Genomic DNA, 26,343 nt, shown 5'->3' with positions numbered 1-26,343 from the left:
ACATGCTCGCTACCTAGTACCTAGGTAGTAGGTAGTTTGCTTACACTGCTACGTAGTTCATGCTTGGTAATTATGAGGTAGTTCCATACTTACAGTACTTGCTACTTGGTAGGTACCCAGCAGTTAGCTGGTACCTCGTAGGTTGCGGTGTGAGCGCCCCCCCCCCCCAACGTCCTCCTTCGCCAGACCCCGTTTGATCCATGGTACCGCTTCAAACACGAGCCGGTGCGCCCCTTGGCAGGCCGCCTCGTCGGCCGCTCTTCTCGTCTCCGCGCCTCCTTGGGGCGTCGGATGCATGCCCGTGGACGCCATGCGCAGCGGAGGCTCGCGACGAGACGTCCTCGCCTTCGCCGTGCAAACAGATCTTGGCCCATTGTTGCGCCTGCAAACCACGTCGTGGCCGCATGCCTGGCAGAACCTCGGTGCCTCCAGCACCTGCTGATCGGATGCTAGGCGCTTTCGTAGCACTCTGTGCGGCGCCAAAGGTGCCTACAATACCAAGCACCAAGTGCTACGTAGGTACTGCCTAGGCAGGTACCTAAGCACTAGAGGTACCTAGTAGGTAAGTGGCTGCTGTACTGTAGGTGCGGACTGCAGGTATGGCGGTGCTCCGTCGTGCGGGAGGGATTGTTGGCGCCGAGGTATCAGGTGCCACCTGGGAGTCGCGCTCGCTGGCACCGTCAACCGCCCTGTACCTCGCTCGTTCCAGGGGTCGCAGGCGCTGGCCGCGTGGCTGCGAGACGACCGTCCACAGGGCATCGAGGTGCCGAGACCGCCTGCGACCACCTCGTCCTGGCCTGCGAGGTGGTACGGCCTGCGCTGAGGCGAACGGGCGGTCGGCGGAGGGCCATGCGGCGGCGACGAAATCGTTCGACCTCGCCTAGCTACTCCTCTTTTCCTCCATGCACACATTCTTTCGCCATTCCACCATCGCCAACCATCCAAACCACTCCCGTCATCCCTGGTGAGTTCCATCGGCCTCGCGGCCATGCGCCATCGCCGCCGTGCCTCCCCATTTCCCTGCAACCCCTCCCCCGAGCACCCGAGGGCCCCCCGTTCGCCTCTCGTCGATGCCCATCCGCATCGCCGCATGGCCGCTCGTCTCCGACGCCGCCATTCGCCCACGACGCAGCGCCGATGTCTTTGTCCGCTCCGTTCTCTCTTCGTTCCACGCTTCCGACCGTCGACCTGTGCTGACGAACCAATCTTGCCTCCCAGTCGCCCCTCGCCCGTTCCTGCCGACGTCTGCCCACCGGCGTCCTCTCGCCGCGCGATCCCGCACGCAAGCCGACGTCAATCAAGTCGGCGCTTACCGCCTCGAGCCTGGATGGTGCTACGCTCTTGAGTTCTTCTCGACGGCAAGCATCCTCCCGAGGCAAAACAACTCCCACCGCACGCCTCGCTCGCCGTCGAATCGCCATTGTCGAGTCGAGGCCGCTGCTGATCGACACCGCTGCGTCGGGCTCGCCGGTGCGCACGACACACAAAACCCGCACCGCCATCCCCTCAGCCAGTCGTCCCCCTCCGCCTCGCCGCCTCGCGCCCAAATCCCCCCCCTCCCCCTTTCCTCCCCTCCCCCATCCATCGCCAAAAGCGCTGTCGATATCGATATTCTCCCGCGAGCCGCCATGGCTTTCATGTCGCCGGTGGACACGTCCGCCGCCCCGTCCGGCACCTCCTCCAATGGAGGTAGCGTCTCGCCCCGGCTGGCGACGACGCCCAAGAACGTCGCATTCGAGTTGATGTTTTCCAACTCGCCCCAGTACCGTGCGCGTTTGCCCATGAGGGTCCAGATTTACCCCCATGACACCACCGACTCCATCGTGACGACGGTGAAGAATTTTTACGGCCTCTACTCCGGTCCCTCGGGCTCCCGAGGCGTGAGCTTCGAGGACGACAGCGGCAACACGCTGATCGCGCGGTACGAAAACTTCCACAACAACATGGTCGTCTACGTGAGGGTCATCGAGGAGCCCCCCTCGGAGTTTGCGCCCCATGCTCTCCACGCCTCGCGGTTCGGATCCGAAGCCTACCACGCCGCCGACGGCCATGACCAGCCGCAACCCCAGCGGCTCGAGCACGAGATCGGTCGGCCCGGCTCGCGAGCGTCACGCCGCCGCAGCCCCTCGCCCGGCGCGACCCGCGGCCGCAGCAGCGACTCCCACAGCACATCGAGCAAGAAGGGCCGATCCCAGTCGGCCAAGGACCGGAAGCCCATCGGCACCCAGGCCGACGGATACAGCGAGAGCCTCAACGGCTACGACAGCGCCGACGGCGCCCCGAGCACGGCGTCCGGAAAGAACAAGGACCAGCTGGGAAACACTGACATCAGCGTCGACAACATCGTCGAGGGCGGCCGTCGCAAGAGGGCCAAGTTTGAAAGCTCGGTACGTGCCGTGCGAGCGAACCCCGACCATCTTCTCGTGCCCGTGCCCTTGTGCGCATCCTTACCCGTCCGCACATGTGTGCATCTTCGTTTCCATCTCTACTTCCAAGTCCGTTTTCTTTTCCACTTCCATCTGCATCTGCATCTGCATGTATCCCTGCGCCCGCATTCATTCTCGTGCTCGCGTGCTCACGGCCATGCTCGTGCCCACACGTCCTCGGATGCTAACGCGCGGCCACCGCAGGAACTTCCCTTGTTTGCGCCGCCCCAGATGCCTGCGGCGACGTCGAACCCGTCCGTCTCCCCGGCGCGCCGCGTCGAGCATCACCGACCGTCCCTGCCGTTCGTCCACCCGGGCCAGAACCCGTTTACCAACCCCCGGCCGATGCAATCGCCGCAGAATTCCCATGCGGGCCCTGCCTTCTCCGGCCTCTACACGACGCCGGCGCCTCACGGGCATCGCTCGCGCGGCAGCATCGGCTACGTGAGCAACGGCAGCGGCTCCGGCGCCGGCCTCGGCGTTCTCCCGACGCCCGACCCGACGGTCGGAAGCTGCATGTCGGAGGAGGACAAGGATGTCGCCATCCAGCTCATGAGGCTCGGCGAGTCCTCCAACGTCTCCCACGGCCGCACCTCGGCCTCGACCTTGGACGATACCTTCAGCGGCAAGGCCGACGCGGCCTCGTCCACGGGCGCCACCAGCGACGGCGAGAGCGAGAGCGAGGACGAGCTCCCGGCGGCCCGTCGCCAGAAGCTCGACGCCCCCGACGGCGCGAAGCGGATATACCAGACGACGGAGGCGCATTTCATTCCCACCACGGAGGTGGTGGGTGGCGGCGATGCCAAGGTCGAAGACGGCGCCGGCACGCCCGCCGTCGAAGGCAAGCCCTTCCCGGCGAGGAAGCAGCCGGCGGCGAAGCAGAAGTCGGCCTCGGCCGCGCCCAAGGCGGCGACGCAAAAGGCCAAGGCCGCGCGCCCTGCCGGCCTCAAGACGAAGAAGGCGTCGGCGCCGCCGGCCTCGGCGACGAGCGGGCCCATGTCGCCGGCCTCGACGACGCACTCGCGCAAGCCGTCCGTCGCCTCTGTCGGCCACGTCGCGCAGGCCGGCGGCGAGGAGGATCACCCGGACCTGTCGACGAAGCCTCGCTGCCAGCGCTGCCGCAAGAGCAAGAAGGGCTGCGACCGTCAGCGACCCTGCGGACGCTGCCGCGACGCCGGCCTCTCCGCCGACCAGTGCATCAGCGAGGACGAGGGCAACGGTCGCAAGGGCCGATACGGTCGCCACATGGGTGTCCCGCTCAAGAAGGACGAGGCGCAGGCCCTGACCCAACCCGCTCTGCTTCCCGCCGCCCCCATCACCATGGCCGCCTCGACGACTACCGACAAGGCCAGGAAGCGCAAGCGGTAGTCACGGCGAGCCCGATCGAATCGCCCGCCGCCCCATCCGTGCCCCCCCAGCTGCGTCGTGGGAGGAGAAAATCGGAGCAAGGTGGCTGCGCGATTGCGCTGCCCCTGTCGGTCCCTACGGAGATGGCGGCGCGTTGCTGCCTCGGCTCGCGCCCCCGACGTGCTTTCCATCCACCCTTTTCGTGTCGACGAGACGATGGTGAGGTCAGGTCAGGTCATGATGATGATGTCGTCAGCTGCCGCGACTGCATACAAGAGTCTCTACTTTTTGTATGATTCCGGCCCGGATTTTCCTTGATTTTTCCCAGGAGGATGTAATCTTGTGTCGCCTCTTGAAGGGCTATTTACCATCCTCGACGGCGTTGAGAAGAGGATAGGCGCCGTCAGCAGCCATGGTTTCCTTGCATCGAACGTCCTTTTATCCCGTCGTCGTCGCCCACCCGTCATCCGGTGGCAGAGACGTGCCGGATGCTGCTCGGGGGCTCGACGTGGAAAACCCGGCCACCCAACGACGGACGAGCCACCGAGATCTGGCAAGGGCGCAGGAGGCTGCGGCAGGCGAGCCTTGGACACTTTCTGAAGATGAGGGCCGATTTGGCTGGGCTGGATGATGCTTTGTTTGTGTTGACTCTCGCTGGGAGATGGACTTTGTTTTGTTACCGCGCGGGCCGGCGAGATTGGCTCCTCCTTGCTCGCTTGAGCACAACAGCCTCGAGCGGACAGGTGCGGGTGCGAGTGGCCGATTGCAGGCGCCACCATGAAAGCCAGCCAGCTGGCCGAGGAGCTTGTTCCTTTTCTTCCCATCTTCTGTCATTTGTCTCACGGCTTTTTCCTACGGCTCGCGGTTGGGATCCGGCCCGGCGTTCATGTCTCTTCCGGTGCCTTGCGCAGTCTCCCTCTCGCATCCCCCCGTTTTTCCCCTTTCCTTTTGGGTTCTCGTCACTCCTTGCCTCCCGTTTCGTCTTTTCATCAGTCAGGCCGCTGCTGGTTTTCAGGCTTGGTACGGCCGGAAGGGGGTTTGGTTCGTGTGCGCCGCTGCAGGGGAGAAAAAAAGGCGAGGGCGTGGATCGCATTTGGCGATGGCGCGCCAGATTCTATGCAAATAGCATCTCGTTCTCTGAACCTATGCGTCTGCTTGCACGCGTGCATGTGCGTGTGCCTGTCCAATGCAAGGTGATGGTGCATGGTGGCAGCGAACGCTGTGCTATCCTGGAATGGACGTTATTGCGGTGATGCGTGGCCGGCGGTAATACCGCAGGCGGTTCTGCCGCTGGACGCGCACCCATGCATGTCCCCAGTGGGCCGGAGGTTCGTGCAAGCGCAAGCTATCGGCGACGGAAGCGCGAGCCAACCGCATCTCCCTCTTGCGCGCGTGTGCCTCTCCGAAAACAGTGGTCGTACTGCGCCGCCGGGCCATTCTCCCCAAGGCTGCCCATCGCCGGCAAATTGTTGGATATCTAAACGCTGACGACACTGATAACTCGATGCTCGGCATCGAGTTTGTCCCTCCTCCCCAACTCCAAACCAAAGAAGGTCCATTGCACGTTATTCCTTCAAGCGGTTAGACTAGTCAATGATAGGTTTAGCGCGACTCTTCTCCCCGCCGGGAAAAGCCGCCGGGGCGGGGTGAGGCGGGTCCTGGAGTCGAGCCGATTGGTGGAAGAAGGTGACCTGTCACGTGAAGCTGGACGAGCATGAGATTGGCTACGGCGGCTACGTCATGGGTGGTGGGGTGTCGCGCTCTCCGCGTTACCCCGCTTTGGAGGGGTAATGCTCTTGGAGCAATATAGGGAGGAGGAAATGGGCGATATGATGCAGAAGGAATACAGTAAGAGAAGTCGAGAGAAAGTTGTTGAGAGAGGTGGCAAGGTGTGAGTGGAGGGTGCTTGGATTTTGGGCGCCATCACTCGCGCTGTTCCGTTCTCGGGTCCGTCAGAGCGCACGTCGCAACGAGTCACGTCGGAGAGGGCGGCCTGGCATCGCAGGTTTGTTGAGAGAGCGGACTGGCATGAACGCGTGCTTGTTCATAATAGTGCCCCCTGCTTGTGGCCGTACGTATGCTATACATGCACACCGATAGTGTACGGACACGCTTGCATGCATCCGCATAAGCAGGTCGGCACCTCTGCATGGCAGTGCAGGTATGCACTTGTATCTTGGTAGGCACTTGCATGGAACAAGACGGAAGTATCTGTTGTATGCATGTGCACGTTCACAGGTCCGCCCCCCTGGTAAAGGCAGGTATTCAAAGGCGCTCGAAGTCGCTGCTTGAGCTGATGTGGAAGCCGTTGCGTCACCACCCTTTGTATCGTCGCGGGTGTCGTGCTTGCTAATGGCCTAAGCCTCGTTCGAGAATATCGAGACGCAAGGAAATCGCGACAGGTCGTGGCTATTCGACAGGTCGTGGCTACCGTTCCATCACCAGCCTTTTCCAGGGAGCTGCTCCTGCATGGTGGATGTGCGACTTGACAAGGCACATTTTAATCGGTTATGAAGCGAGCGGCTCTGCGCCTGACCGACCTCGGCTAGTTCAGCACAACCAAGACGGCATTGGCGACAGGTGCAAAAAATGGCGAAAGGTGCCGGAGGTGGGATGCTTGCTGCCATGGAACGGAGGAGAATGGTGGACCGAAACAAAATGAATAAAGAGCGAGGGCGACATGGTACAGATGCGGCCGATCTCTAGCCTCACTCATTCATTCATGTCAAGGCCACCTTTAGCTTCCGGGTGCCTCCTGCAGATGGGCAAGGGCTTGCGCGACGAGGCGGGCGACCTGGCTTCCATCCTGCCAGACAAAGTCATGGTCTCCCGTGAGATCTTTGACGACGGTGGCATGCAGGCCATCCTCGGACAGTTTGGCAGCCATGGCATCGATCTCGGGGCCGTCGATGAGGCTGTCTTCCGGCGAGCAGGCCAGCAGGTGCAGGCGCTGCCGAGGCGAGTTCTCCTTGAAGGTGCCGGCATAGCTCGCCGGTGAAACGTCCCGCCAGCGGCCGCGGTCGTCCCCGAAGGCGGCGGTGATGAAGGAGGCGTAGCCGTCGCCGAACCTCGCGTTCAGGCCGACCAGATCATATATGCCGGCGATGCCGATGACGGCGGCGGGGAGGGGGATCGTCGACGGCGCCGGCAGGCCGACGAGTGCAGCCTCTCCCATCAGCAGCTGGTAGGCAAGGGTGGCGCCGGCCGAGTGGCCGATGAGGACATACTCGTCGGCGATGCCGCACTCGGCGTGGAGAAATTCGATGGCCGCTCGAACGTCCGAGATGTGGTCCGGGTGGCTCGCGACGCGGAGCTCGGCGGCAGGCGTCTCGGCCGCCTTCTGCGGAAAGTCGGGATGGGGAGAAAGCCGGTAATCGATGGCGGCAAAGCCACGGATGGGCGGTAGAGAGGAGAGCTCGGACGCCTCGAGCATGCGCTGGATGGATGGCACAAAGGCGTCGACGGTCAAGCGCGGGTCACGCCAAGCTCCGCCGTGGATGAATCTCGACGAGCCCATGTCAGCCGGCGGTCGAGAGCCTGGACGGTGCCGGAGGGGATGAATGCCATGCTCACATCAGCCAGCGGCCGTCCGACGCGGCCGGTCGTGCCGCAGGTTGCTGCCAGATGGCCACTCGTTGCAGGGCGTGCTGGCCGTACTGGCGGCAGGAATAGGCGAGCTTGGCCAATTCTCCCGAGGCTGCCATGCTTGGCGGGAATGCGATGACTGCCGCACCGCAGGTGTAGACGGCAGAGTCGTGCTTCCAACTTGCCCCTGGCAAAGCGGGGGGGCGGGCAGGGAGGGGGTCGAGAGGAGAGGGAGGAGAGGAAATTTGGCATCGTCGGAAGCGGCACTTGGCTTCGCGGCTTGCAGCGGGCGGCGGCGGCGGCAAAGTTGGGCGGGCCTCGGAACGCCCCGAACTTGGCCAGGGCGGCACATGATGGCGGACCTAAGGAGGGTTCATGTACATGTACGGAGTACATGCACGGCTACTATATTACATGTAGCACTACAAGCAGGCGTAAGTACATGCGCACATGTACTGTACAGTAGGTGCACAGTACAGAAGGTGTACAGTACAATGGTGTACAGTATAGAAGGTGTACAGTACAGAAGGTGTGCAGTACAGAAGGTGTACAGTACAGAAGGTGTGCAGTACAGGAGGTGTACGGTACAGAAGGTGTAAGTACTGTTAGGTGTCGGTGCAAGTGCGTGAACATGTACTCCGTACGGCACTCGTGCATACTTACCTAGTACTTACAGAAGGTACATGTACTTGCAGCAGACCGTACAAGCTGTTGCGACAACTGCACCTACAGCACTGTAGTATTAGCAGTATTATGAAAGCAGCCAGCATGTAATACTCTGTAATATCACCGCAATTACAGAGTACTCCGTACTAATACCAGAGACCACTCCGTACTGTAATACTTGTTCCCCAACAACTAGACGGGAATTAAGGCACCAGCTCACCGTGGCTGGTCATTCCCTACCCTACCTCTCTCACCTGGGCCTATCTTATTGTTCCATCGCTCTCCTTCCAGCGGTGCAGCAAGTGGCCAGCTACAGTACTTACGAGCAAGTGCAGGTGCGGCTATTTTCGACGGCTTATACCCCCAAACGGGCCGAAACCGACGTCGGAAGGGACCGGAGCTCGTATGTTTCAAGTGCAAAACAACGGGCCCTTGGTGCGTGTCATCTCCTTCCGAGAATGAGTACATGTACGTAGCAATTACTGCATGCCTAAGTACAGGCTACGCCGACAAGTCACCAGGTACAAGTACAAGTATGTACAGTACTGCTCTGCCAGTCGAGCTGGTTTGCGGTGGAGAATGTCGCTCCGTGAGGGGTGCCTGGTACGATGGCGATGTGACAAGTGCTGCTGGCCTTTTCCAGAGCCCATCATCGTCCTGCTTCTCCTGCCGATTGCATTGCCGTCCTTTTTTCGCCCCGGCCCACACGGAATGTACATGCAGAGCCGTCAGGAGGGAGGGTGTCATGGTCAGCCCGTCGCCGGGAAGGATGCATCGGTTCCAACCCTGCTGTGCTACTTTTCCGTCGTCGTGCTTGGTCGTTTGCGCAGTCTGTGAAATCGAGGTACCACAAGTTGGTACTTGGTCTGCTGTACGTGCTGTGCATTACTTACACAGCACGTAATAATGCTAGGGGTACTTGCTCCGTGCAATGGCTTGGGAAGCGTGCGTCGAGCTGATCCATGACACACGCACATCAGAGTACATGCTACCCCCGCTGCTGCATGTTCTCGCACAACCGACGTGCGGGAACGCACAGGTTCGTCCAGGTAAGCCAGCTATTTGGGGGCAGCGTCCCGCGCAGCTGCCAAAGCCAAGTGCAACATTCCCCGTTCACAAATATGCATTGGCACATGTCCTAGTAGTACTTGCAAGTGCACAGGTAGGCGGTATACCGAGGTATTAGTATGTTTAGGTATACGTAAGGGTTCCTAGGTCGAGCACGCATTCGAGCGATTCTCGTACGTTCTTCCCATGCCGCGTCGATTTGGGTGGCCATGTCCACTCTCCAGCGCTGCAACTGGGCGACAACTGGGCGAATTGCGTACTAGTAGGTACCCCCCCGGCTGTACGGAGTACGTGGTACGAGGATGCTGAAGCTACAGTACAAGTACTTGTACATGTAACAATACCAGCACGAAGAACGGTAATACTTGCTTACAGTATACTTACAAGCGCAGTACAGTTAGTAAGTAAGTAGTAGTTGTTGTAGATATCGTTGTAGATATCCGTGCTGTGCTCCGTGCTAACAGAACTTGGGTACTGGTCGGTACTGGAAGCCGGAGTGCCTGCCGGGGTGCGGAGTACTTGTACTTACTCGTCAACAGTACTCACCAATAAAACTCACCAATAAACTCACCAACTCGGTACCTAGTAGGCATTCCCCCGTGCGCCCAGCTAATACATATCCATGTACTGTACTTACTTAAGTACGTGCCTGGCACCAAATCCTCCGCCTTTCCGGATTGAGCGTGATTCAATATGCACCATGCACAGAGGTGATGTGAGTTGTGCACGGCAATTTAATTCGAAAAATTCTTCACCGTGTCAAGTACTGAGTACATGCTCGGACATGTACTTGGATATCCAGATGCAAGTACCGTATTGACGAGGAGGCAAGTACACCTATGAGCACGGCACCATGCCCTCGTATTGATTCGTCGAAACGTGCGGATAAACAGCAAGGTTTATACGATTACTTAGAGCTGAGGAAACGCCACAGACAACTTGCATGCAAGTACTGTAATTACACCGTAAAACCCCCCAGTAAAAAGTCATGTACTTGGGTACAACTACTCCGTACATGTGCATGACAGCATTGTACTTACCAAGCACATGTGCTGTAATAATTAATTCCTCCTACGAGGACACCTGTACGGCGCAACACCGGCCGCCAAGTACCAAGGACTTTGTAAGGTGTGCTGTACTCCGTACCGAGTGCCCTAGCAGTACACGTGCAGCACGCTATTGATTAATTACTAACTTGTGTTGCTTGTACAAGTACAGCATGCATGTACTGTACATGTACAGTACAGTACTGTAGGTGTGGGTGCACAAGCACACACAGCTCGTCCCGGGCGATAAAGGGCATCGCTCCACTGCGGGAACCTACCAGGCAATCCGCATACTTGGATGAACTCCTACATTATGCCGCTCTGCAGATACAAGCATACCTACGGAGTACTTGCAGTAAAACATGCAAGTACTTGTACTCAATGGTCTTCCTGCTCCTCCGCAGTCCTACCATGGTTCGATCTGGCAGCAAGCTCCAGCCAGTGCAGGCGTTGTTCACAATGATACTACAAGCCACGTGCACAAGAATTGTCGAGTACTGCGTAGTACTAGGTACTAGTAGCCTGTACTGTAGTGCACACCACGGAGTACAAGTACTTGCCTGCTCGCGTTTGCTTTAGGTCTACGTACCTAGGTAGGTACCTAATCATGGTGCATTATTGTATCAAGAGTACGTGCAAGTGCCGGAAGCACTCTTGTGCGGTGCTCATCTCATGTGCTCCGTCCTGGGAGCTGGCTCCGAAAACATGCTGTTCCTCCGCACGTGTAATTAATGTACGGCGCGCACCTACTCAAGTACTTGCACAGTAGGTGCCCGCTGAACAAGAAATTGCACATGGCATCAGCTCACTTTGCCGTACTTACGAAAGCACAACGACAAGCAGACGCACCCCACGGACGACATCATCCGTCCAAATCATCGCACAACGCAACTTGCAGTCGCCCTTGCACTACTTGTACAGACGACCAAAAAACAAGACTGGTCGGCAGTACTTGCAAACAACCACTAGCAGGGGCCTGCCAGCTCGCAGCCTCGCACACTACCATGTGCAAGAGTTCCTGTAGAGGGCAATTTTCTGCGCTACGAACCACGAGGCGAGCATCTGTGATGGTAGTGGCACGGAAAGACGGATAGGTCATGGTAGCGTCTGATATGGCATTGCCTTCAATCTCGAGTCCTAGTCGGTCGTTGGCTGCGTCAATGGCCATTGGCTGGCCAGACCGCCGAGGTCCCATTGGCGCGCCTGTCACGCTAGCAACCTCTGAGGGGTACAGAGGCAAGAAGTGTACGACGTGCTGTACTGACTTGTGTGTGCGAGTAAGTACCTACTAGGTACCTAGTAGGCAGGCTCGTGCTGGTAGTTAGTATTCGGTACATTTACTCCGTACATGCGTGCAAGATCACGCATTCACACGTACAGCAAGTACACCTACTCAAATGTACTGTAGTTGTACACCTATTCACATGTGCAGTACTTGGTTGTACACCTACATCACATCGAGTAGGTGTTGCATGTACTTCCACGTGCGGTCGTTGTTTGTGCGAGCATGAAAGGGAGGGTCAAAACGCCTTTCGGGCGATGTTGGTGAGCCAGCACTGCAGTAAATTAATGCAACCGCCTGAACGGTGAAGATGCTACTGTAGGTTAGTGCCAGGTACCTTTGTCGTCAGCCATGCCAACCGTTGATTGAAATCCTCCGTCCACGTCTGATCAGCTTCAACTTCCCACGAGCCACGAGTACTACTTTCGCGCAAGTGCCGTCGATGTCTTGTAGATGCGGGTGCTTGCGACGTACAAATACAGTGCACTGTACCTTGTGCGAGTGTGCGGACTTGCTTGCATGGCTTAGGTGGGTGTAGCGCCACGTAAGTACCTAGTAATTACTCCGTAGTGCACATATGCATACAGTTCCAAGTAATTACTCGGTACTGTCCTTTGGCACAAGTCGTACGGAGTAGCATACTGTACTGTAGAGTAATTACAAGTATTATTACTGGATGCGAAGACACGCACGGTACTGTACTCGGTACTGCAAGTACAAAGTGATACGGGTGCTTTGCGGAGTACAGAACTCCGTACTTGGACAGAATGCCAGCATGCACACTAACAGTACATGTACAGTACAGTACTTCATGTACTTAAGTGCAAGTACTGTACGGAGTACTGTGTGTGTGTAAAGTAATAGTTGGACACCCAGCACTTACTCTGTATTACTTACAGTACTTACTGTACATGCGAATGCCGTGCATGCACGTGCACGCGTACCCATACTCGAACCTACTAGGTACCTAGGTACTTACTTACAAGTGCTGTCAGCACCTCGTGCCCCAGAACACCCTCCAAATGCCAACCCTGGCAGGCCCCACCCGTCATCCAAGTGGGACGTTGCAGGATGCCGGACCCAGAGGCAACCACTCTCTCGATCCACGTTGTCAAGTCCAAAATGCTGCCAGAGTTCGCCGTGGCATGCCATGGGCAGGGGATGGCATGCCTGCCGTCGTCGCACGAGCACATGCTCGCTCCGCCTCCAGAAGCTGGCCACAAGGTGAGCCTCCCATGAAGCAGTCTCGCCACTCCGCCTCTCCGACCACCTCACGGCACTTCACCTCCCTCGCCTGCGGCCATGACGACAAGCCTCTCTCTGATCGAGCAGGCTTCCTACCGTCGACGGGTCCGGACGGTGCAGGCTCGCTGGAGCGGGTCCGAGGGAGCGACCGGAAACCTCATGGAGTCCAAACGGGTCCCCAAACGGGTCCTCGAGATGGGCACGGAAGATGGCACGACGAGGCCCTACCCACACGCATTGCACACCATGGACGAGTAAGTACGTACGCGTGCGCTACTCCGTATGGAGCCCTCGATATCCACACATCCATATCCCGCTGTCGATCTGCTTGTACCTTGCAGCATTGAAAGCTGACGGATCCAGGAATCCCTCTCCAGCTTCCCCCCCATCCCCTCCCCCCGGTAATGCTCCGTACGCACGACGGGGTGCTTGGTGCAAGACTCGGTCGGTTCGTTGCCGGCAATAATACAAGTGCACATTCTTACCAGGACCGCATGCGTACAAAGTACATGTACAATAGGTGCGCTCGACCTGATGGCGACGGCTAGTTGTGCAAGGCAACTCGTGCATGCATACACGACGTATTACTGCTCGCGGTCCGCTCCGAGTCCTCATCCCGACCTCCAACCTCTCGTCGCCTTGCGCTTTCGTCCCTTGCACTCGACTCCCCTCCATCGTTCCCTTGACCTGCCAACTCCTCGACGTGCGAGCCGGAGGCGACAGCTGCGGGCGGGACATGATCCTTGACGACGACGGCACCACGGAACCCACAACGTCGAGTAGACATGTCGGCACAGGATGTTGACTTGAGCGAGAACAACAGCGGCCCCCTGGTGGGCGCCAGCGTATCGCTGCTCGTCCTGAGTTGGTTTGCCATCAGCCTGCGGACGTACACGAGGGCGATTTTGATGAAGAGCTTCAAGATTGATGACTGGCTCATGCTCGTCGCTCAGGTGCGTTGGCGGTGCCTGGCGCCCGTCGGCCGAGACGGGATGCGCGGCGAGACCGAGGAGCTAGCTAATCGACGGCCAGTTCATGTACACCCTGACCTGCGCCATGATCCTCGGAGGCGTTCACAGAGGACTCGGCCGCCACAACCAGGCGGTTCCCGTAGACGACCAGGTCGCGGCGCTCATGGTTCGTGTCCTCGCCCACCCCTCCCCTCCCCCTTCTTCTCCCACTCGACGCTCCGTCGCTCCGTCCGATGGGTGGCTGACATGGGCATCCGATGACCGACAGTGGCAAGCCTTGGCGGCGGCCGTGTACATACTCGACATGATGTTCATCAAGCTCAGCATCGGCGTCTTCCTCCTCCGCCTCTCCGTCGGCAGCGTCTACAAGTGGATACTCCGAGTGAGCCTCTTCATCATTTCCTTCTGGAGCATCGGCATCTTCTTCTGGGACATCTTTCAATGCAGCCCCGTCATGAGGCAGTGGGACATTAGGATCGACGGCAGATGCGCCGGCGCCGGCGAGATCATCTCGGCCATCTACGCCCTGAGCGTCATGACCGTCCTGTCCGATTGGCTCTACGTGAGTGTCAACTCGTGCGAGGGGAGGCCGCCGGCGGGACGAGGTCGCTAACGGCAAGACGGCAGGCGCTGCTTCCGATTCCGCTGCTCTGGAACGTCAAGATGACCAAGCAGGCCAAGGCGACGGTCATTGTCGTCCTGGGTCTAGGTATCTTGTAAGCCGCCCCCGCTCTCGGCGCGAACCGGCAGTTTCGAACGGACGGCTGACGGGAAGCAGTGCGAGCTTCGCGACGCTGGTCCGTCTCAAGTTTCTCAGCGGCATCGAGGAAATGAACGACTTGATGTGTAGGCCCCCCCTTCCCGCGCCGCGCCCGTTCTCGGCTCTGACCCGACGCAGTCACGGCGACGGACGCCTTCGTCTGGACCGTCGTCGAACCGGGCGTCGCCATCATCGCCTCGAGCCTCGCGACGATCCGACCCCTCCTGCGGGCCATGAAGATTCGAGGCTTCCAGTCGAGCGACGACGACTCGCCCAGCACCGGCGGGCAGTACCCGCCGCACCTCAGCCGAGCGACGGCACGGGGGTCCATGCACGGCTTCGGCCCCAACGACGTGTCGCTCCACGACGTCGCCGCCGGAGCGTCGGCGACGGGGCCTCGGCAGGAAGCGGCGGTGAAGGAGGTCGGGCGGCGGTTTGCCGGCTTCGGCGCCCAGGCCGACGGGCCCACCGACACGGACGACGGGCAGCCGAGCGACGGGAAGAGCGAGGTCTACGTCATCGAGGGCAACAAGGACTCGCCGACGTGGAGCCTGCAGGATTTCCACCCGACGACGCTGTCGCTCGAGAACTTTCACGACCTCGAGGAGCAGTGTCAAGGCCTCGGCGCGTCGAACCGACGGACGTGACGACGGGCCGCCAGACGGCTCGGGCGCATCCACGCTTTCGCTTCGAGATGGGACATGACTAGGGCGTACGAAAAGGGGGGTTCGTTTCGTTTTGTTTCATTCCCGGCGAGGACTTTTTGTCCGCCGGCGATGCCATGATCTGAAGGGCAAACGGGTATGTCTGCGCTCCGCCTACGGGCCGGAGACTGGCGTTTTGATTTGTGCGGTTTTGTTTTTCCACGAGGACTACGTATTGTATATGCGAGAATGAGTACCTACCTACCTCGTTGCATAAGCTGCCTACTAGTACATGGACGCTACGAGTAATGACATGTTTCTCGAGTGCATAGGGGCTCTATTCGTCCTTGCACGTGGGCTGCAGAGCATTTGCGCACTTGCACGCACTCCGTACACTAGGGGTGAGGCAGAAGGACGATCACAGACAGACTAGGTGTGTGTTGTGCGTGCAAGTGATCCATTGCCCGGTACGAAGTGGTATTTCTTGCTACAGTAGAATAGGGACTTACAGTACGCACAAGTAGCCACCCAGTACCTACTAAGTTAGGTGCAAACCTCCATGTGCAAGTGCACAAGTAGGTGTACATGAAGCACATGTAAGTACTAGTAGTAAGTACCTAGTAGTTGTAGGTGTAAGTGTAAGTACTTGTACATGCACTCCGTACGAGTATTCGAAGTATTCATACAACCATAACCATGCAACCAAGAGGTAATCGTACCCGCGATCGAAGCAGGGTTCATCGTTGCACTGCGCTGCAAGATAAGAGTTTCATCCGAGGTTTCCCTCAGATGGAACACGTACGGGGTATTACGGAGTATCCGTCGCGAATTTGTGACGAGCATCCGTTTAATACATACAACGAACTATTACAGTACTTGTACTCCAGGACAGAGTATACAAGTGCTGTAGTACAACTGGCACTGTACAAGTACGGAGGACACCTACCTAGTACCTAAGTACAGTACGTTCGAGTACTCCGTAATTACAGTAATCCTGCACGAAGGTGCACCGTACTCCGTCCTAGCGGGCGAGGACAAGTATAGTACTAGTGCAATACTTGCAAGTGTACTTACGGAGTACAACTACAGCAAGTATTAATTACAGCACTTGTCCGTAAGTATGTGCTTCTACGCACTTATAGGACGCGGTCGTGTACTGGGGCACCCAAGTACAGCACTGCGCATCATCAATAAATATGTGCCAGAATATACTACGGGGTGCCATGTGCATACACTGAGTTTGACCACTCCGAGTGCAGTATCTGGCGGTTATCTGGCGTGTCAAATCGCTGAAGAGCTGAAAACAAACGCGTCCCCCAAACCCTCGCCGGCCATAAGTACAGCAGACCACTGGCCAGGAGCCATCAGTGGGCCCTGTGGGGATGCCGGGCCTCTGCAGGCAAAGGCACGGAGTACGCCGTGCTCGTATCCCGCCAGCTGCTGCTGCGGGCACGAGCAGCAGGGGTGGCCCTCTTTTGGAGGACTGGCTCCGACCGAGTGCCAGCTTTCTTGTGCGGGTAATTATAGCATGACACGAATACTAAGTACCTAGTAAGTAATACTTGCATGTATTGTAGTCGTACGTTGTACTTACTTGCAGCATGTGTTCGGTACGGAGCACTAAGTGCTACATACCTAGTACGTACTGCAAGTACACCGACCCTTAATGTACAGAGCACTGTAATACCTGTAGTTACAGTACTTACAGTACGTGCACTGTTAAGTTGGTGTACTGTACATGTAAGTACTAGGTCGGTGTCCATTTACCGTACTTGTACTTGCACATGTACTGTAAAGTAACTAGGTGTAAGTAGGTACGTATGTACGTGTACATGCTACCAGCAGGTTCCTTTCAAGCAAGTACAGTATGTTCATGTAACAAGCATGTTGGAGTCCGAGTACTTAGTATCTGTAGAGCTTGTGCGGAGTATTACTCCGTACTGCGGTTCTGCTACTGGGATTGGCCTGGAGGGGGGGGGGCCGAAATAAAACACCCGGCATCCAAGACATGGAGTATTTATATTTGTACGAGGGAGAATGAGTACGTACCTAGTACTGTACTTACAGTTACTGTACAAGTAGCAATTGCAGTACTCCGTACGGAGTACTCCGTACTCCTATTATTATTCATAATCTACGGGGTACCTACAGTACTGTATACTTACCGGCATCCGCAGTAATACTCTAGTGCATGTACAACTACTTACATGTCCACCAACTCGCACATGCACAGAGCATAGTACCCACGTTTGTAATGTAGTGTACATACAGCGCCTGGTCAAGACGGGGTTCAAGTACTGTAATTACATGGTTGAATATTGTACGGAGTACTTGTACTGTACTTGTACGGGATCCATCGCACATTCTCCGTACATGTACTCCGTACTTACTCCGTACAGTAATAGGTTACACGCCCAGCGATAATGCATTTATTGTGAAGCGGCTGCGCCATTGACTCAGGTCGGTCACTGACCGTCATTACTGCTTGTACAATGTATGGGGCACGTAAGTACTGTACTGAAGCACAAGTACTGCACTGTACATCCTTGCTTGCAGGTGCCGAGACGGGTTTCGGAGCGCAATCCTGCCTGTGTGCTGCTACAGTCCTAGCATGCACTCACTTACTTTAGTACTAGGCGGCTGTACACCTACCTACTGTACTGTACTGTACATGTACAACTCCACCTAGTCGTGTGCGGGCCTGCCCTGGTGATCGCCATCAAGTCCCATCACATTCATCAAGGTTCCGGTCGGAAGAGTCAACGTGCCATCTTGTCTTTCCCCGGAAAAAAAGGTCAAGGTCACAAACGCAATTCAAACGGCTGCACGCATGTTCGTACACGTAGCATTATGCCATGTCCCTGTCGAACGGTGCTCCGTTTCAACACACTTCGTAATTTTATCCACGCATGCACGTACGCATGTCGCACCTTGCGCGCATACACTGATGGTTGCTGAGCTCGGGCAACCAGCAAACGGCTTCTGCTGGGTGGGAACCACCGATTCGCGGCGGCTGAAACGCCGTCGGTGGTCAACATGGGGGGCCGAGGAATGGGTGGGCGCATGGCAACCTCCTCCCTCACCCTTCGCCTCCCATCCCTCGACGGCCGCATGCGGGTGCGAGTGCGTCCATCGCCCTCGGCCGCCGCGGCCCAGGTTTGGTTGCGCGTCGCGACCGCGGGCCCGCCGGTGCTTGCGCTCGTCGTCATGTGCACGGGTAGGCGAGCCGTCCGTCCGTCGACTGGGTGCCGGGGCAGGCTTGCGAGCGAAAGGGGTCCAAGGATGGCCAAGGGGTGCCCGGCGATACGACGGTGGGTGTCAAAGGCCGTCCGGCGTGCGTGTCGGAATTCTTCCGCTCCTTGGCCCCGTCACTCCTGCACCGCCGCTTCCTCCCTCCGTCGGGCGTCATCCGGCCACCAGCTCCTCCGGTGCAACGTCCCATTCCTCCTCCTCGCGCAGGACGGAGGCGATGACGAAGCGGCCCATGATCTTGCCCATGCTGAAGCAGTCACCGCCGACCACGCCGTGCTGCGGCTTCTCGTCGTTCTCCTCGACGACGACGGCCGTCGTGAGAAAGTTCATGCCCGCCGCGGGGCTCAGCTCGAGCGGCACGCCACCCCAGTCGAGCTCGACCTTGCCGGATTTGCGGACGTTGAGCCTGCCTATCAAGCCGCCCTGGGGAAGTCGCTGGGAGCGGAAGCCGTGCTGCTGGTCATCGTCGTCGTCGTCGTCGTCGTCGTCGAAGACGTCGTCCTGTGTGAGATCGACCGAAAGGCCGGCCTCGCCGAGGGGGGCGGCGAGATCGTCAAAGGGATCCGCCTCGGCCTTGACCTTGACTCGTGGCCGCGGGGCGGCGACCTGCTTCAGCGGCGGGATGAGCGGCGGGAACTGGAATAGGTACATCCGCCCGTCCTTGTTGGCCGGTCCCTCGGTCTTGCTTTCGCCGTCCTCTTCCGTCACCGTGACGGCGCCGAGCTCGTTGGCGAGGAGGTTCATGTCCGTCAGGATCGCCCGTTCCTCGGAATCTTGCGGCGGCTCCTTCCTCGGCTTCGTCGCCGGCGCGACCTCCGTCTCCTTGACGGGCAGCTGTCTGATCTTGTCGTCGAGGTCCATCTCGTCCGCCGTGCCGGGCTCCTTCTTGATGAAGTCCGTGTCCGCCTTGGCATCCCAGACGCCCTGCTCCTCCGGCTGCTTGTCCAGCGGCACGTCGCCGTCGCCGTCGACCCAGAGGCTCTCCTCCTCGCCGTTGGCGTGCTCGGCCGCTTCGAGCTCGGCCGTTGTCGCCACGACGATGCCCGTCTCCTTGTGCTCTCGTCGGTATATGCCCATGGGCATCGAGCTGGCCGTTCGGTTGCTGAGGGCCGCCATCATGGCCTCGTCGTCGCTGTCCAGCTCCTCGTCGGGAGACATGACGTGGAGCTTGTCGGCGTTGATTCTCGCCTCTCGCATCCGTGAGCCGTCGGCCTGGGCGAATCCTTTGCCGTCCGACCTTGCGTGCCGCCCGCCGCCGCCGCCGCCGCCGCCGCCACCGAACCAACCGCCCGCTCTTGCGGAAGCTGCGCGTGCACGCCGTTAGCATCACCACCGTCGCCCGGGGGTTCCGTGCTGCTCAAACTCACGTCCGGCAAAGCCTCCTCCAAAGGGGCCGCTGGCCGTCGACGCTCCTCGACCCCAGCCGCCTCCCCTGCTTCCCATCGCGTCGCCGCGGCTCCTCTTGCTTCGATAGCGCAGCCGACCTCTGGCCCGTCGCTCCTCGGCCGCCCTCTCGCTCGCCTTCTGGGCCTCCAGCCGAGCCAGGCTGTCTCGGTCGGCTTCGTCTCTTCGCACCGCCTTTGGCTTGAATCGGCCGGCCGCGGGCGCCCGGGTCGCCCGTGTTGTGGTCCCGCGCCGTACCGATCCTCTCGGGTTCGTCGCCCCATCGGACGCCGGGGCCGTCTGCGGCGATGATGAACTCGAGGCCGACACGTCGTCGACATTCTCGCCTGCCGTTCGCCGCGTCCCCGAAGCGGCGGCACCTCGAAGGGCCCCCCTTGCTGTCGTCCGTCCGCGGTTCATGTTGTTGGCCGACGCGCTACAGTGAAGGCAAGTAGGGAACCATTTGAGGTGCACGGGTGTGGAAGTCGGGAAACGACAGACGGGTGGGAGGTCAAAAGGGCAGAGCTGTGCATGAACGAGGTGTGCAGGTAAATACGACCAGGTAGAAAATTCGGGCGGTGGAGGAACGAGGTGGGTGACGACTTTCTGCCGCCTCTAGCAACCCCACCTTGCTATAACATGGTGAGCTGCTTGCAAGTCAAGGAATTTTGCAAGCACTGTATGACAAGTACTGTATTGCAATTACTGTATGAAAAGTACTGTTTTACAAGAACTGTATGAAAAGTACTGTTTTGCAAGAACTGTATGACAAGTACTGTATGGCAATTATTGTATGACAAGTACTGTATTGCAAGTACTGTATGACAAGTACTGTTTTACAAGAACTGCATGACAAGTACTGTATTGCAACTGCTACTTTTTATGCAAAGTACTGTGTGACAAATACTGTACGACAGCCTACAGGTACTGTATTGCAACTACTGTATAAAAAGTACTGTATGACAAGTACTGTATGACAAGTATTGTATGACAAGTACTGTATTACATGTACTGTATTACATGTACTGTAGGTGTTACTACGTGCAATTGTTATTATTGCAAGCAAACTCGGGCTTAAAAACCATGCCGGTGTTCCCTGCAGCTCTACTGGTAGGAGCTTCCGCCATCGTGCAAAATTTACTGCTCTGTACGGAGTACAAAGCAACAGTTTCCTGACCGTACCTTGACAATCGGTACTTTCCTCCCAGTACTGGGCGGTCGGAGGTGCCAACTCGGCTTTTTCTCCCCTCCAGTCAAGTACAGGGTAGGCAGCGAAGATGCCAAAGCTTCGTCTCCATATTTTTGGTGGTATTGGCACGTTGAAAGGATGCAAGTCTCGCTATGCTGTGCATATGTGATCCGGCTCCAGTTCCGCCGGAGCCAAGCACGTCCTGTTGGCAATTCCAATACGATGGAAGCTACGTATTGGCTGGCTACATGCACACATGCACCTGTTGCGATCGGTCTGTAAACAGATGAGCTTCGCCTGGCGAACCATGACGGCATTAATCGCACAACGTGCCCTTGCTGTATTCGGCTGGCCGCTCCGCCTAGGTGCTAGTTCCTGGTATCCCCAGATCGGGTTTGCGTTGGGTTCAATATAAAATACCACACGAGCGATGCCCTGGTGTTGAGCATATGTAACCCAACCTTCCAGGTATACATGCATGCTTATGCCCGTACACGCAGGCTGAGTGGTTGCTGTTCTTCATGCTTGCCAACTTCCGATGTGTCACACCACACCGTAGTGGTGAGTGGTATCGACATAAGGGAATAGACCACTGTATCTTGGGGCAGACCTGCCAGAGGCTTGAAAAAAATAGACGAACGACTCGTTGGAAATACACGCTCACCGCAGGAAATGGACATTTCGCCACCATATTCAGAGTACTTGTGATTACTCCCTCTGTACTCCGTACCGAGTACTGTACGTGTATTGCTGTTGGTGTACGGAGTAAGTACTCCATACTGTCATGGTACAGTACTATCGATGTCCATCATATCATGTAGGAGCCGACATTTTGCCGCTCAAACATACAGTAAGTTGGTATTACTTACTTAGTGCCGGCGTCCTGGAGCCACTCCTATTGTTCTGCTCAGCTGTACTTGCATATACAGTAGCTCGACGATAATGTACTTACTTACTACTCCGTAAAGTACGGAGTACTGCAATTACTCCGTACCTGTATTGACGCTGTACTTAAGTATTGCTGTAATAATTACATACTAGTACCTACTTACCTAAGTACATAAGCACTGCACTTGTATAAATACAGCTCAGCAAGTAAATGGAAATAGGTCTTTAACGCGAACAAGTATCTTCTCCGCGCTAGCAATCAGTAAAGTTACTTCTGTGAGATATACAAGTACCTAGTACTTTCTGCCCCCACTGCGTGCGCTGGCGCAAGTGCTCGCAAGTACAAGTACTTGCGCACCCATTCTCCTGGAACCTGCTACCCAAGTTAGGACTTGTCTGCTACGCCAACACGAGCTTGTTGAGCAAGTACTTCCGTCCCGTACAGACTCAGGGCAAAGTACAGGTACTTGGGTGCTGACGCCTTCAAGTCAAAGTACTCCGTGCGGTGTACATCTACCTAGCACCAAACGCCAACGCGCCAGCATTAGACAACCCCCCCCCCCCGGAAACATCAATGCATCATTGAATATATCGCGGTTTCTGGAACCCCCGACCCACGACGCCCGAAAACCGCCCACCGACACCTGTCAGTTCTGCATCCGCAGATGCCCCCCCCGTGAACGCGCTCTCCCCATCGGCGACACATCATCATGGATCAAAGTGCCAGCGGCAGCCCATCGCCCGATCCCGACTCGACGGCGCGTCGCAGGTCGGGACGCGTCGTGAGAGCACCGGCAAAGTTCGTGCCGGCACCCGAACCCGGCGGCTCATCCGCCTCGAAGCGCAAGCGGAACGACCAGGATGGTGACGGTTCCGAGAGAGAGGAGAGCGACTCCGACGAGGACATGAGCGACGAATCCGAATCCGACGACGACGAGAGCCACCCTGCCCCGCGATCGCGCAAGCCGACCCAGGGTCGTCGTTCGAAGAAGCCGTCGACGAAGAAGGCCAAGATCAACGGCACCCAGCCGGCCGCGTCCGCTCATCTCTCTCGCATCCCCAGCAGGCCCAAGAAGTCGGTTCGAATCGAGGCTGGCGAGAAGGGAACCGGCATCTTCGGTATGAACCACCACCCAGTTCCTTCCTGCCCCATCTACCTGCCCCATCTCCCTGCCCCGTCTACCGTCTTCGCCACCCATCCAGTTTCATCTGCGCTGACCCGGCATCAGCTGAAATTTTCGGCTCCGGTGACGCCTCCGATGCCGTTGCCCAGCAGTGGCTCGAGAGCTACCGGGCCGACGATGCGACGGCCCTCGGTGACCTCGTCAACTGCGTCCTGCAGTGCGCCGGCTGCGAGCTCCAAGTCACGCCCGACGACATTCGCGACCCGGACAACATCCCCAACAGATTGGTCGACCTCCAAGGCGTCTACCAAGAGGTATGACGTCCCCCCCGAGCTGCGTCTCCCCCGAATGAATGCCGAGCAGACTGACCGACGGTGCGCAGCAACAAATCACCGAATATCCTCTCATCTCGAGGGCCAAGAGCACCAAGTCGTTCCGGGACCTTCTCGTCGGCTTCTTCCAGTCGCTCGTCACCCTCCTGCACGAGACGGACATTCTATACAAGGACCCGGACCTGATGGATAACCTTCACGCCTGGCTGGCGAGCATGTCCTCCTCCTCGCTGCGACCCTTTCGGCATACGGCCACGACGATTGCCCTCGCCGTGCAATCCGGGCTCGTCCAAGTCGCCGGCGTCCTCGACCGAAGAATAGCGACCTTTGAGCAGCAGTCCCAGGCCGCCAAGAAGGGAAAGAACAAGAGCAAGGCGACCGAGATCCAGCGCAACATGGACGAGGCCAACGGCTACCGGAAGACGTGCAGCGAGACCGTCCAGTCCTTCTTCGACACCATCTTCGTCCATCGGTACCGCGACGTCGACCCCAAGATACGCACCGAGTGCGTCGACGCCCTCGGCTCGTGGATCTGGAACCTCCCAACCGTCTTCATGGAGCCGGGCTACCTGCGCTACCTCGGCTGGATGCTCTCCGACACCAACGCCACCACTCGCCAGGAGGTCCTGAAGCAGCTCCACCGCGTCTTCAAGCGCGACGCCCCCCAGCTCGGCCACTTCATCGACAGGTTCAGGCCCAGGCTGACCGAGATGGCGACGCTCGACTCGGACGTGTCCGTCCGGGCCGCCGCCATCTCCGTCATCGACACTCTCCGTGCCGCCGCCCTCCTCGAACCGTCCGAGATTGACGCCATCGGCAAGCTCATCTTCGACACGGAGCTGCGGATTCGCAAGGCCGTCGTCGGATTCTTCGTCGCCTGCATCAACGACGTCCACTCGGACAAGATGGAGGCCATCGGCGGCATCGACGCCCTCGACGAGTTGGACGACGTCGACGACGACGACTTCGAGTCACCGCGAAAGGAGTGGGTCAACATCAAGTGTCTCGCCGAAACGCTGGCCATATACGACGCGCAGATCGAAGAGGCGCAGCAGAACGGGGTCGGCGCCGGCACCGACGTTGCCGCCGACTTGCCCGAGGCGACGGTGCCCGACACCAGGATTTCTCTCGCCGCCCAGGTGCTCTGCGAGAAGCTGCCCGAGGTCAAGACGTGGGAGATCCTGGCAGGCTATCTCCTCCACGACCACTCCACCAGCACAAAGTCCAAGTCCAAGTCCCAGCGCAAGGGCAACTCCGCCGATGCCGCCTTCAAAAAGGCCGTCGCGCCCAACTCGGCCGAGGAGTCCATCCTGCTCGACGTCCTCACCTCCGCCATCAAGCTAGGCCTGTCGCAAACGACCGAGCACGACAAGAGCCGACGAAGGGGCCACCGCTCCGAGCCGGCCGAGTCGCGACAAGATATCGCCCTGGAGCTGACGACGACCATCCCCAAGCTCCTCAACAAGTTCGGTGCCGAGCCCGAGACGGCCGCCATTGTCCTCCGGCTCGCCCTCTTGCTCAACCTCGACGTCTTTCAGCATCTTCGCCAAGACGCCTCCAAGTACGAGAGGCTCCTCGACGAGATCAGCGTGCAGTTCAACCGGCACGGCGACGGTAGAGTCCTGTCCGAGGCCACGGCAGCTCTGCTCCGTGCGCGCCAGTTTGAGGAGCTGCAGGAGTTGACCGACGGCAAGCTCTCCTTGCTGTGGGAGAATGTCATCAACGCTCTCCGCAACTTTGACAAGACGTGCGACCTCTCCGAGCGTGGCAACCTGGCCGCCGCCCCTCTGCAGGAGCTGTCGACGGTGCTGCTCAAGATCAGCAAGCTGGCCAGCGTGTCGGATTGCATCGATGCCCTCGAGGCGAGCTCCAGATCGAGGGAATCGAGCGGGCCCGCCATCGACATCCTCGTCGCCATCGTCCATCGTGGCAAGTACGAAACGCAGGAGGACGAGATTGATGACCTCGAAGACGAAGTCGTCACCTACTCCATCAAAGCCTGCCAGTTCTATTTCATGTGGAAGACGCGCGGCCTCGCCAAGCTTCTGAATGACGGAACGACCGTCGCCGACGGCGAGCTGGACCGATTGTCCGCCTTGCGTCAATCGTACCGCAAGCACCTCATCGAGACCTTCTCGTCCCGAGCGGCCATCGATCAGCTACGCCTCTATGCGACGGGCAGCCTCTGCGATCTCCATCTCACGCTCCGCATCATCCGTCCTCTGATCAAGAACCTTCGTCCGTCGTCGAGCTCGCCCTCCCTGTCGTCCCGCGCAGACAAGCTCGACGGGCTCGTCAAGGAGGTCGAGGGCGGTCTTGTGCCGGAGCTCATCGCCATCTTTGACGGGGCGGAGAAGCAGTACGCCAAGAAGGCGCGGAAAGACAAGGACCTGAACGAGCCGGCAGAGGATGAGGACCCCATGGATGACGAGGATGAGCTCGAGGATGACGATGACGACGAGGGACTCTCCCAGGAGGAGCGGCACGCCGCCGAGCTCAAGGCGGAGATGGCCCTCTGCGAGTTGACGGCCAAGTACGTCCTGGCCATCACGAATGACATCATTGATCAGCGCGGCTCCCAGAGCAGCAAGCTCCGGCGCCGCATCCTCCGCAACCAATTCAAGCTCGGCAACAACTTCAAGGAGGTCGTCGCCTACCTCGACGAGGAGAAGATGAGCAGGCGCAACAAGAAGGCGGCCGCCAAACACAACCAGCGCGCATCCCGACCGCAGAAGCCTTCCATCAGCGAGGAGTTGATCAGGGCCGAGGACGACGATGACGACGACATTTTTGACAATCTCGAACCCGAGGAGGGCACGCGGGAGGATCTCCGAAGACGCGAGCTGCTCGACGAGGATCCGTTTGAGGATGACGAGGACCTGACGGAACGGCCCCTCAACGACGAAGATGACGATATTCTTGGGGATTGAGCAACGTCGACAAAAAAATGGCTGGCATCACGGACGTCCGAGCGGTCTTTTTTGCGTTTTCGCTGTTCCTCCGTTCCGACTAGTGTGTTATTTCCCCTAGTATTGGTTGGTGTACGAGTCTGCTAGCAAAGTCGACGACGACATGGTGTCGAGAGGGCTTGGTGGAGGGCTTGGCTGTCTACTACGATAAGGTCTCAGGATACGA

At 58.3% G+C, this 26,343-nt stretch overlaps 6 protein-coding genes across 6 annotated transcripts; 4 read left to right on the top strand and 2 right to left on the bottom strand.

The window, feature by feature from the left end:
- Positions 1–1,070: 1,070 nt before the first annotated feature.
- On the top strand, positions 1,071–3,794 carry DCS_07628 (uncharacterized protein; the record flags this gene model as incomplete). Its single annotated transcript, XM_040804912.1, has 3 exons — positions 1,071–1,145; positions 1,219–1,470; positions 2,631–3,794. 3 exons carry the CDS (start codon positions 1,071–1,073, stop codon positions 3,792–3,794), a joined length of 1,491 nt encoding a protein of 496 aa, XP_040655016.1.
- A 2,716-nt stretch (positions 3,795–6,510) lies between these two features.
- On the bottom strand, positions 6,511–7,290 carry DCS_07627 (uncharacterized protein; the record flags this gene model as incomplete). The annotated part of the gene is made up of 1 exon (XM_040804911.1): positions 6,511–7,290. One exon carries the CDS (start codon positions 7,288–7,290, stop codon positions 6,511–6,513), a length of 780 nt encoding a protein of 259 aa, XP_040655015.1.
- Positions 7,291–12,491: 5,201 nt separating this feature from the next.
- On the top strand, positions 12,492–12,923 carry DCS_07626 (uncharacterized protein; the record flags this gene model as incomplete). The annotated part of the gene is made up of 2 exons (XM_040804910.1): positions 12,492–12,644; positions 12,753–12,923. The coding sequence occupies 2 exons, from the start codon at positions 12,492–12,494 to the stop codon at positions 12,921–12,923; spliced, it is 324 nt and encodes a 107-aa protein (XP_040655014.1).
- A 527-nt stretch (positions 12,924–13,450) lies between these two features.
- Positions 13,451–15,043, top strand: DCS_07625 (integral membrane family protein; the record flags this gene model as incomplete). Its single annotated transcript, XM_040804909.1, has 5 exons — positions 13,451–13,618; positions 13,698–14,198; positions 14,264–14,352; positions 14,415–14,482; positions 14,535–15,043. The coding sequence occupies 5 exons, from the start codon at positions 13,451–13,453 to the stop codon at positions 15,041–15,043; spliced, it is 1,335 nt and encodes a 444-aa protein (XP_040655013.1).
- Positions 15,044–18,445: 3,402 nt separating this feature from the next.
- On the bottom strand, positions 18,446–20,095 carry DCS_07624 (DNA-directed RNA polymerase III RPC4; the record flags this gene model as incomplete). The annotated part of the gene is made up of 2 exons (XM_040804908.1): positions 18,446–19,596; positions 19,660–20,095. 2 exons carry the CDS (start codon positions 20,093–20,095, stop codon positions 18,446–18,448), a joined length of 1,587 nt encoding a protein of 528 aa, XP_040655012.1.
- Positions 20,096–22,462: 2,367 nt separating this feature from the next.
- DCS_07623 (putative nuclear protein SA-1) lies at positions 22,463–26,138 on the top strand (the record flags this gene model as incomplete). The annotated part of the gene is made up of 3 exons (XM_040804907.1): positions 22,463–22,871; positions 22,982–23,190; positions 23,259–26,138. The coding sequence occupies 3 exons, from the start codon at positions 22,463–22,465 to the stop codon at positions 26,136–26,138; spliced, it is 3,498 nt and encodes a 1,165-aa protein (XP_040655011.1).
- Positions 26,139–26,343: the final 205 nt, after the last annotated feature.

The sequence above is a fragment of the Drechmeria coniospora genome, chromosome 03 (genome assembly GCF_001625195.1).
Source record: "Drechmeria coniospora strain ARSEF 6962 chromosome 03, whole genome shotgun sequence".
Taxonomy (NCBI): Eukaryota; Fungi; Ascomycota; class Sordariomycetes; order Hypocreales; family Ophiocordycipitaceae; genus Drechmeria; species Drechmeria coniospora.
The sequence above is the reverse complement of the archived record's forward strand: the minus strand, read 5'-3'. Positions and strand labels throughout refer to the sequence as shown.